Below are 7,956 nucleotides of genomic sequence, written 5' to 3'. Positions count from 1 at the left end.
GACCATGTGATATTTCAGTTTTTCTTTTTTAATAAATCTGCAAAAATGTCAACAATTCTGTGTTTTTCTGTCAATATGGGGTGCTGTGTGTACATTAATGAGGAAAAAAAATTAACTTAAATGATTTTAGCAAATGGCTGCAATATAACAAAGTGAAAAATTGAAGGGGGTCTGAATACTTTCCGTACCCACTGTAATAAAGTCATTGTCTGTCTATGTTGTAAGGAGATTACATTCCACTAGGTGTCATGTTTGAGCTGCATTTCACACTAGCTCTTATAAGCATGATCTTATGTTCTCCAGATCCGAGTGCTGGGGAAACAACTAGATGAGATGCAAGCTGGAAAACAAGAGCTGGTCGTGAAGTATGAAGAACAGCTGCAGCATGTAAAAGATGAAGACAACTAGATGAGATGCAAGCTGGAAAACAAGAGCTGGTCGTGAAGTATGAAGAACAGCTGCAGCATGTAAAAGATGAAGGACGATTAGCGTTTTTTTTTTTTTTTTGGTAGCAGTGCTGTATATATTATTGTTATACTCACAAAACACACTGTATGACGTGATTTTGTTCCTTGTCACTACAACGTGCTTGTCACTACAACTGTTTTTTTATCAGTATAGTTAACAACTAACTCCTCTCAACAGTTGTCTAAATTGAAACACAGCTATGAAAAGCTACAGCGTAAGCATCTGAAGGAGGCACGAGAAGGAGCTCTGAGCAGAGAGGAGGACAGGACTGAGCTGTCCTGCCTCAAAAGCAAGTTGGAGGTACAGAGACTGGCTAAAAATAAAGTTGACTTCATTTTTGTTTATTTAGCATTGTTTAATAATTTTAGTTCAAACAAGTTCATTGAACATTTATTTGTGAATGCAGGAGTTTCGTCAGCGTTCAGCAGATTGGGAACAGCAAAGACTGCAGTATCAGAGACAAGTGACTTCACTGGAGGAGCAAAGGAAGAACCTGGCTGAACAGTTTGGGCTCATCCAGGTGACCCTCTCCCTCATTTTTTATGGAACAGTGTAATGGCCCTTTAGACAAAAGCTTAAAAAAATGTTTTATGATCAGGCTTTTATGGTTCATATAGTATGACATATGACTCAAATCAAATATAAGGAGCTCAATATTGAGCTAAATATTCAGCTGATATTTATATAGCCAAACTGTAAGATGGAATTCTGATAGCTTGTCAGAATTCCAAAATTTGATGAATTTTATTACTTCAAAAACTGTATATAAATATGAATTATCACACTATATCTTTCAATAACATTTTAGTGAGTTGATATTTAAATGCTTAGTTTTATGAGGAAAGCTCTGTAGTTTTGCATATGATGCAACGCAATACAGTAATGATTGAGAGATGTACAAATAAATGTTTCTCAAAAACCTGATGGGTTATATATTTGATACTCAAATTTGTAATTTTTTTTTTTTTTTTATAAGTTATGTATGGATAATCAAATAAACCTAACTTGCTTCAGGCCATTAAGTGTTTATATTGAAATGTTACAAAAAATATAAAGATTTCACATCAAAAAGGACGTTTTTTCCTTTTTTACTAATAGATTGCATACAGCAGTTTGTTCTGCAAAGTTTTGGTCATGTTGATAATTTATGAGCTTTAAATATTTGTGTATCAGATATGATACTGTAGGCTTTATATGGTTAATAGTGTTTTATTCCAGGATTGATAACAGAATTAAGCATGACATTTTAATAAAGCTGTGGTTAAAGTAGCTCATACATAGCTATGAGTAATAGATTGCATACAGCAGTTTGTTATGCAAAGTTTTGGTCATGTTGATAATTTATGAGCTTTAAATATTTGTGTATCAGATATGATACTGTAGGCTTTATATGGTTAATAGTGTTTTATTCCAGGATTGATAACTGAATTAAGCATGACATTTTAATAAAGCTGTGGTTAAATACATAGCTATGAGCTCACAACTGTCTTTTCAAGGAGCTGTATTTTAATATTAATATGTGAGAAATTGTGAATGTCTCAGTCTCAGGGTGTAGGTCGGACACAGGAGCAGGGGGAACTGCAGCGGCTGCGCTCTCAGCTGCAGAGGGCTCAGGACAGCCTACATACACAAGAACTGGAACTGGAGAGACTTCGGCTGCTTCAGGATGAGCTGGGAGACTCCATCAGGGAACAGCAGGTCAGCTGCCCCGCTGCAGCTCACATACGGGGACAGGTAGATCCAGATCCACAAGAATAGTAGAGGTAGAGATGGACTTTAGAACATAGTGCAGAGTGTGGTGTTTAGAACATAGAGAACACAGTGTGGTGTGGCATGAGAAACAAAAGGAAGAGGAGGTATATGCTACCTTCACATCCTCCTGGGGAGATCCTACCTGAGAGCTTAAAGGGTTAGTTCACCCAAAAATGAAAATTCTGTCATTATTCATTTTCATGTTGTCACAAAACCAATCTTTTTTTTTTTTTTTTCATTTTCTGAAAACAAATGAAAAAAATCATTATTTTTGTCCGTCCTTTGAGAGTCCATGAAACCAAAAATGTAAAGCTTCAAAAAGTACATAAAGGCATTGTAAAAGTGATCCATATGAATCATGCAGTTCAGTCTTCTGAAGAGATATGTTCACTTTATGTGATGAACATATTTAATTTAGGCTTTTATTCACATATAAACATTGATCTACGGACATATATGGAGCACAGCAAATATGGTCAACGGAAGTTCAAAAACACGCTTCCTTGACGCACAAGAATGAATGTTTACCATATTTCAATGTTTATATGCTGTTCAATGTTTAAATAAAAGCCTAAATTAAATCTGTTCATCCATTAAAGCAATCATGTTTCTTTCGAGGACTTGGATTAAACTGCTCAATACATATGGATTACTTATCCATGTCTTTATGAACTTTTTGAAGCCTAAAAAACTGAATAATTACTCATGAATCAGGTTGATACAGTTTTCCAGTTAACAATTCATTGAAGGTAAAGGTTATTACTGGGTAATCTTAAATTTTGGGTTGTTTCTCACACAGAATATACCTTCAGACTTCAGTTATATAAGTAATATAGTGCACAAGTTGTATGGATTGCTTTTTTAAAGTACTTTTTGCTTTTCATTTTATATTTTGAAAGCTCATCTTAATAATATAATTATTCCAACATGACTTTAAGGCAGCATTAGATGCTGGTTTAATAGCTGAAGCATTAATAGCTGAGCAAAGCACTAAATGCTATTTTATATCAAATATGTAAATAATTGAATAATGGTAACGCTATTCTCTGCAGGTTTTGAGTGAAGAGCGAGAGGAGCTGAAGGCCACACTGGATGCTCAGGATCAGTTTGTACGTAGTACAGGAATCCAGCAGCAGCAGTTACGGCGGGAAGTGACCCGACTTAACCAAACTCTGCAAGCAAAAGAGCAAGTCATTAGGTATATTATCATCTGCCTTTCAATATTCTGTGCTTACATACACAGAAATATTATTGTAGGATTTATCATTTAACTACAGTCCAAAAGTAACTTGCTAGGTATCAATGTCAGTATGCAACCATGCTTTACAAATCACTCATCTCTTTGTATAGGTCTCTAGAGGAATGTTTAGCATCACATGGTTTGTCTCCAAACTTGGCCTCCCTTAGACAAGATCTGGAGAAAGTCACAGCCAAGTTGAACAGTTCCCAGACTTGTGAGAATCACCTCAAAGCTGAGGTCATCAGACTTCGAGACAAGTGAGATGTTTTTGAAATATCTCTTCATGACAATATACAGCAGCAGCAACTAACAATAGAAAGCTTATTCTGGAATATAAACCTTGAACTCTATTTTGTTTTGTCAGGTTGGAGAGCATGAGAAAGCATAAAGCAGAGATGAGCAGACAAGAAAATGAGTGGAAACAGATGGAGGAGGAACACGTTCGCTGTACGGCTGAAAACAAACGTGTACGCACAATAAGCAATATGTTTTTTACAGTTTGAGGTTTAATGTATTATCAGTGTGTGGTTGACCAGCTTTATTTATTTGAACACACTGAACTGTCTCACTGACAATGAGAGTTATTAGATTTATAAATACTGTATGTACAAATTAGTGATGAACATATTGGGTCAAATTTAACTCTTTAAACCCCATAACTCCATAGTTATGTGCAGAGCTTGAAAGGGCCGAACAGACTCGTTGTGGGGAGTTGGAGGGAATGAGGAAGGAGGTGTCTCAGTTAACCAGCGAACTTCATCAGCGTGACATCACCATTGCCACGCTCACTGGCTCCGCCTCCAGTATTGAGCGACAGTTACGGGCAGAAGTGGAGCGAGCAGAGCGGCGGGCATCAGAACTCAAGGTTCATCCTGTCCAGATTAGTAACATCAAAAACCTGCTATTTATTACCTAAAAGTACTGGTTTATTATATCATGAAAAAACTGAATGTTGTTTTTTGTAGGTGACACAGGTCCAGCTTGAAACTCTAAAGCTTGAGAATCGGCATCTAAATGATCTTTTTGAGAGAGTCGAGTCAAGATCACCTAAGGTTTCATTCTTTTGCTCAGTAAACCTTCATTTTACTTTAAATGTGTACATTTAAATAATGTTCAGGGCTATATTAACAGCATCTGCATTAACATCATTTGAACAGTTATTGGTCCCTCAGTTTGTAACAACAGTGGTTCTCAACCGTTTTGACTCAAAGGCCTCCTACTGTCCAGTATTCAAAGGCCCCATGATTTCTGCTATTATAATGAATATATTGCTTGTTTTCAAACAGCTTGTTTCATTAACAGATCTGACAGTGTCAATAAATTAAATTAATTAAGCATAATTCATTAAAACTCCATGATTTTATAAGTTTCAAGAACTGAATGTTATTTAATAGAAATAAAATTTTTATTTCAAGACTTTTAAGTCATCCTGGGGCCCTTGAAGGTTATGAGTGATTAGATGCTTATAACTTGGACAATGTACTTTGTACACAATTGTGTCTGACTGTGTCTTGGCACTATTCATTTGAATCAGTTGCATGATTGTGTATTTTGACCTTTAACAATGCCTTGCCTCATAGACTTACTATAAACATGGTTTTTGTTACTTTTTACAAACGGAGGGATGAATTTATGATGCAAGCCAGATTATTTGTTTTCATTTGTATTTCATACTTGAGTTTTGCATGCTTTCATCATTGCTCATCACATTTTCTCTTTGTTTGTCTGTCAGAGGGGTGACGGAGAGCTGGCGAGTCTTAGAGACAGCTACGTGTCATCTCTGAACAGTTTGGAGGAGGAGAATAGGCAGCTGAGGCTGGAAATTACTGAGCTGCGAGCTCGCATGGAGGCCAACAACCAGACCTGGCAGGACAAGTATGAGAGAGCGTTACTACAAAATCAGAACAAGAACACTCAGAACAGGTACATGTTACTTCGACATAAAAAAATGTTCACTCATCTTAACACATACTGTGACAATTTGGGATAAACAGAAAATTTTAGGATTTAAAAATGTTCTTTTATGATTTTTCACTATTTCATGAACACTCCTTAATTATGCAGAAGTGTGACATCGACCATGTGAACTCTTTGTACAAAAATTCAGCTTTCCTTGCTTCATTTGATAGCAACAAGTGACATATTTTTTTATTATCAATGATAAAAATGGTTGTGCTGCTTTTTTCCCCCCAGAATTCTATGATCAATAGAAAGTTGAACAGCATTTATTTAAAATAAAAAACACAAAACATTTGTAAAACATTTATGTTACAAAAACATTTGAAAAATTATATAAATGTCTTTACTGCTGCTTTTGATCAATTTAATACAAAATGTAATATGCATAATGCAAGAACAAAATTACTGGTGAATGGTAGTGTATGTAAGTGCAGTATGTAGTTGAGTTTGTTATGTGCTGTCATAGATCTGATGAGGATGTACAGTGCAGACACCGGGAGGAGCTGCAGGCCATGGAGACTCGGATGCAGGAAAGAGCTTCACACTATGAGGATCAAATACAGACGCTTCTCAAACAGCTTGAGAATCTGTCACGAACTTCCCCTCGTCGCCCCGATGGCCAATCACAAGAGAGCAGGATGGCTGTGTCCCCGGCCCACTCTTCTGCATCGTCTGCCTCATCTTCATCTTCAAGCCGTAAAGCCCACAGAATGGCAGCTCTTCTCAGCGCGGTGGTTAATGGAGAGGAAGCTCAAGCTTCCAGCTCGGTAGACAACTTTCTGCCTTTGTCAGTAATAGAGATATGGGTCAGTGACATGATGTCTCCATTTGTTCGTTTCAAAAAAATTTCAAGGTGATACAACTGTCTTAGTATCACAATGAAGAAAAAACACAAAAGTTATTTGTCAAACTTTTTATTTGATTTGTTAGGAAAAAAAATAGTTTAAGACAAACTTATTCATATTATAAAGACATTCCAAACCAGTGTTATGTGGTGCAATCAACATGCAAAAAAAAAACAATACAGCAGACCTTCATGACGTCAAAACGTCAATTAAAATATGAGATAATTTAATGGTTTAATAAAAAGATAAAGTTAATTCAGCTTGTAAAACACCATGTGGTTAATTCATGAAAATTCACGATCTTTATTTAAAAACAAAATGTTTTTACCTTGAGAAATATTAAAATCTTGTTATAAAATGTAAGAATATTTTTCAAAATAAGAAACAAGCATGAATACAAATAGTTCATTTATAAGACCTTGGGACATGTTTTAAACAAGATTTTTTTAAATATTTTGTGTTATTTGCCTTTGACCCATATACACAATATACACCAGATGGGCACCAAGAATGGAAATACTATAAATAATGATGTTATACTTGAGTAGAATTTTGTTGCTTTTGACACACTGCTTTTATAAGAATGCATGTCAATCATGCACACGGTAGCATTGCACAACAGCCTTAACGGTCATTTCCTCCCTCTTCCTCCAGGACTCCACTGGATCTCCAAATGGCTCAGTGACTACACGGTTTCTGGAGGAGGAAACGCTAAGGTCTCAAGAGCTGCTTCAGAGACTGGATGCCCACATTCAGAGCATGAAGCAGGAAAACGCCAACACCGTCTCCAAATAACTGGGCAAGGACTGCAGCCCCCAAAACGGCCACTGAGTGCCTTGATCTGAACTTGCAGAGATATTTTCAGGTGATGACCTATCTGTATGGCCATTTCTATTTGAGAAGAAGAATGTGTTTTGGCAGCTAGTCGGGATTCATAGAAGCTGCAGCATAATTGGACAAGATCAGTGCAGCAAAAATGACACCAAAGCAGTGCCAAACAACTTTTGTCCCAAAAGTGCTGAATACCTCCATGATTATTGCACTAGTGAAGGAATGACCACATATACACTCCCTATTCCCTTGACCTTTGACCTTTCATATGGCCTCTTGCGTCCACCGCCATTATCTTTTTGAGCACTTGAGACATCCATACTGTTTTGCTGTGCCTTTTTCTCATTTTCCTTTCTTATGCAATCAATATTTATGTACAGTGTAACCTAACATATATATAAAAAACATATTTTTTTGTAAACCTACTGACATGGTTGTGAAGAGTGTGTGTTTTAAGGGTTGAATTAAAAGAGCTTGTTTTCATAGCTATGTTTGTTATGGGAGTGGATGAGTTTGTGTGAATGGTTTTATTTCCTCGTCACTTTGTGCTTCGGGGGAAAAGGCTGTTTGGACATGTGATGGGACCAGATACATTCTCTTGGGTCGTATCCTTTAACAGTGTTGCACAGCAGAGATGTAAAGTTGACGTCAAACACATAAGCTTTTTCTCAAGTCTCCACCTATGTTAGTGGCCTATCACAGCTTGCTTTAATGATTTAGTACAGTTTCACCCCAAGAATGCACAGATTGCACCAGGCCTGACAGTTTACAGCACACACACACACATTCACACCCACAAGCACAAACTACAGCAGCGCACACGTTCAATATGAGAAAGCTCATGGAATGTTAATGTCATCC

The 7,956-nt window shown here is 36.7% G+C and overlaps 1 protein-coding gene across 3 annotated transcripts in view; it reads left to right on the top strand.

Annotated features, from left to right (window-relative positions):
• LOC107694114 (centrosomal protein of 63 kDa) overlaps window positions 1–7,681 on the top strand; it is a 15,614-nt gene extending 7,933 nt beyond the window's left edge. Inside the window, exons 4-15 of one of the 3 annotated variants that reach the window (XM_016493714.1) lie at window positions 304–399; window positions 646–768; window positions 875–988; window positions 2,011–2,166; window positions 3,273–3,418; window positions 3,571–3,717; window positions 3,825–3,927; window positions 4,128–4,325; window positions 4,426–4,512; window positions 5,193–5,383; window positions 5,886–6,186; window positions 6,919–7,681. In XM_016493714.1, the coding sequence (XP_016349200.1) occupies window positions 304–399; window positions 646–768; window positions 875–988; window positions 2,011–2,166; window positions 3,273–3,418; window positions 3,571–3,717; window positions 3,825–3,927; window positions 4,128–4,325; window positions 4,426–4,512; window positions 5,193–5,383; window positions 5,886–6,186; window positions 6,919–7,059 (1,803 nt within the window). In that variant the 3' untranslated portion in view covers window positions 7,060–7,681. The other 2 variants (XM_016493713.1, XM_016493715.1) reach the window with 2 other exon arrangements.
• The last annotated feature ends 275 nt before the right edge of the window (window positions 7,682–7,956 follow it).

The sequence above is a fragment of the Sinocyclocheilus anshuiensis genome, unplaced genomic scaffold (genome assembly GCF_001515605.1).
Source record: "Sinocyclocheilus anshuiensis isolate Anshui unplaced genomic scaffold, SAMN03320099.WGS_v1.1 scaffold1530, whole genome shotgun sequence".
Taxonomy (NCBI): domain Eukaryota; kingdom Metazoa; phylum Chordata; class Actinopteri; order Cypriniformes; family Cyprinidae; genus Sinocyclocheilus; species Sinocyclocheilus anshuiensis.
The sequence above is the reverse complement of the archived record's forward strand: the minus strand, read 5'-3'. Positions and strand labels throughout refer to the sequence as shown.